Here is a 2224-nt window from a genome sequence, read left to right on the forward strand (position 1 = left end):
TACGCAATAGCAAAGGGCAAGTAAACATATAAGGCTGAGAGACCAGAACAGAACTCAATATATTATCAAAGACAGCTACACGTTTCAGAGATGTTCTTCGACCACAACAACTACCAGCGTCATGCTCCCTGTACCTTCTTGTTTTTGAGGTAGACTTTCTTAGCAGTGATGCGACCCCTGCGGGCCTCGAGCTGCCGTGTCCTCAGCTGTAAGACGCTCAGTTCTTCATCTCTGATGGGGGATGGGGGGGTTGTGGGCTCTTCTACGCCCTTCATGGCATCAGGGCTCTCAAAAGCATCATAGTACACCACCTCATCCTGTCGCTCTGGTATAGCAGCAGGACAGATTCATCAAAATGAAGTCAGAAACCCTGGTCATACAGGTCCACAGTTCATAGCTGCTGAATTCAAATGTTCAGTTTTGACAGTCCAGAAGTTTTCAGTCATTTTTCAAGCACAACATGTCAAAACTGATCTGGTTTCTGCTCCTTAAAGATGATTTTTCTGACTGTGGACTGACTGAAGACATCACAGTGGGCTTTGAGAAACTGAAAATGGTACGTTTTCAACAATTTATAGACTGAAAGCAACTGTAAATGATTTATCAACAACATCACTGCCAGCTTGATTCTTAATGAAAATAATCCTTTCTCATAATTCAGAGCTTAACCACTGCTGGAGTTTGAAGGCAATACAAAATCTGCCCATTTAAACATTAACAACAAAGATAAAGGACTTCAGGATCCCATATATTTGGCAACACACCAGGGTTAAGGAATTAGACCTGTACTTAGTAAAGCCCCTTGAGGCAAATTTGTGATACAGGGCTATAAAAATAAAATTTGACCTGACTGAGTGGCACATTTTTCCTGTAAAAAAATACATTTGTCATCGCTATCTGGTGAAAAACCATGTCAAAGATGATTTCTAAATGATTTTCTGTACTGGAATATCTTGTGATTTACACACCATTATACCTGTAATAAGCACAAAGCAGCTGAACAAAGCTCGACGGTTTTACTACAGAGTCAGAAAAATGTGAGTTTATCACACTGAGCTACGCATAAACAAACTGTAAGGCCTAAAAGAAGAACACAGATGTGTACCTGTCATCTGCCTACGGAGACTCTGCAGCTGGGCAGTGAGCAGCAGCTCCTCACAGCGCAGCACCTCAGCCTGGATATCATACAGCTGCAGCTGTAACTCATAGTACAGCGCCTCCAGCTGGTCCAGACGCAGTATGGCGTCCTCCCCACCTTGCAGACTCTGCATCTAGAACAGTTGCACACTTGCATTAGGCAGCACCACCTGGCTGCTCAGTGGAAACCGAACCTGAGGCAGCGTTCCTGCTCCCTCTGAGTGCTGAGCTACACCACTCCACTAGTTTTAGACCTTTTCACATGTAAAGCAAACATTTAACCCTAACGGTTGTTCCCAGTGAGTCATTTCCACTGTAATACACCAGGATGTTTCTCACTGCATTACAGGATGTCTGAGCCATGAGGTCATTTTTCTAACACAGCCATTATCTTGCTTTTTCCCCTTCTTCCTCAACATGTCCAAATCCAAGTCTTTATGTCTCTATGTTGTGTCACTTTAGCTTCTGACCAACTCACAGAAAATCTCGAGTTTTTTAAAACCACACCCAGACAAACTTCAGTCTGACCTGAAGCACACATGTTGGTCTACATCAGTGATATACTTCCTTGTGAGTGGTATCATGCTTAGCTTTACCTCCTCCTTCAAGCCATGTTTCTTCTGCTCCAGACAGATTTCTTTGGCCCTCATCAACTGAAGAGTTTCTTTGGACACGGCATACTGCAGCCGCTCCATGCGTTCAACTGCTGCCGTCCATGCCGACTTGCCAAACTTCCTCTGGTCAGCACGCATACGCTCATATAGAGCTGCAACACAGATGTGACTGTCAGAAACTGACTGAAACTGCAAGGATATTACTCAATTAGTGAAATGAAGATTTAATAATTGAGTACTTTACTTAATTAAATTGCCAGCCTTTTTGATTCTAGCTTTTCAAATGTGAAGATCTGCTGATCTTCTTCGTCACAAATGATAATAAAACATCTTTTGGCTTTGAACTCTTTGTCAGAAAAAACAAGCTCTTACGGGATGTCACACTGGTTCTGGGAAGTAACAACTGCTGTTTGTTAACTAGTTTTTGACTTTTTAATAGACAAAATTAATAAATGATTAACTGAGAAAACAAT

At 42.3% G+C, this 2224-nt stretch overlaps 1 protein-coding gene across 1 annotated transcript in view; it reads right to left on the reverse strand.

The window, feature by feature from the left end:
* Positions 1-38: 38 nt before the first annotated feature.
* Positions 39-2224, reverse strand: part of LOC109952999 (junction-mediating and -regulatory protein-like) — a 16004-nt gene continuing 13818 nt past the window's right edge. The window contains exons 4-6 of the mRNA XM_020588338.1: positions 1734-1903; positions 1106-1271; positions 39-325 (exon numbers count right to left, since the gene is read on the reverse strand). Coding sequence (XP_020443994.1) covers positions 120-325; positions 1106-1271; positions 1734-1903 — 542 coding nt within the window. The 3' untranslated portion in view covers positions 39-119. The remainder of the gene's footprint in view (positions 326-1105; positions 1272-1733; positions 1904-2224) is intronic.

The sequence above is a fragment of the Monopterus albus genome, unplaced genomic scaffold (assembly GCF_001952655.1).
Source record: "Monopterus albus unplaced genomic scaffold, M_albus_1.0 scaffold530.1, whole genome shotgun sequence".
Taxonomy (NCBI): domain Eukaryota; kingdom Metazoa; phylum Chordata; class Actinopteri; order Synbranchiformes; family Synbranchidae; genus Monopterus; species Monopterus albus.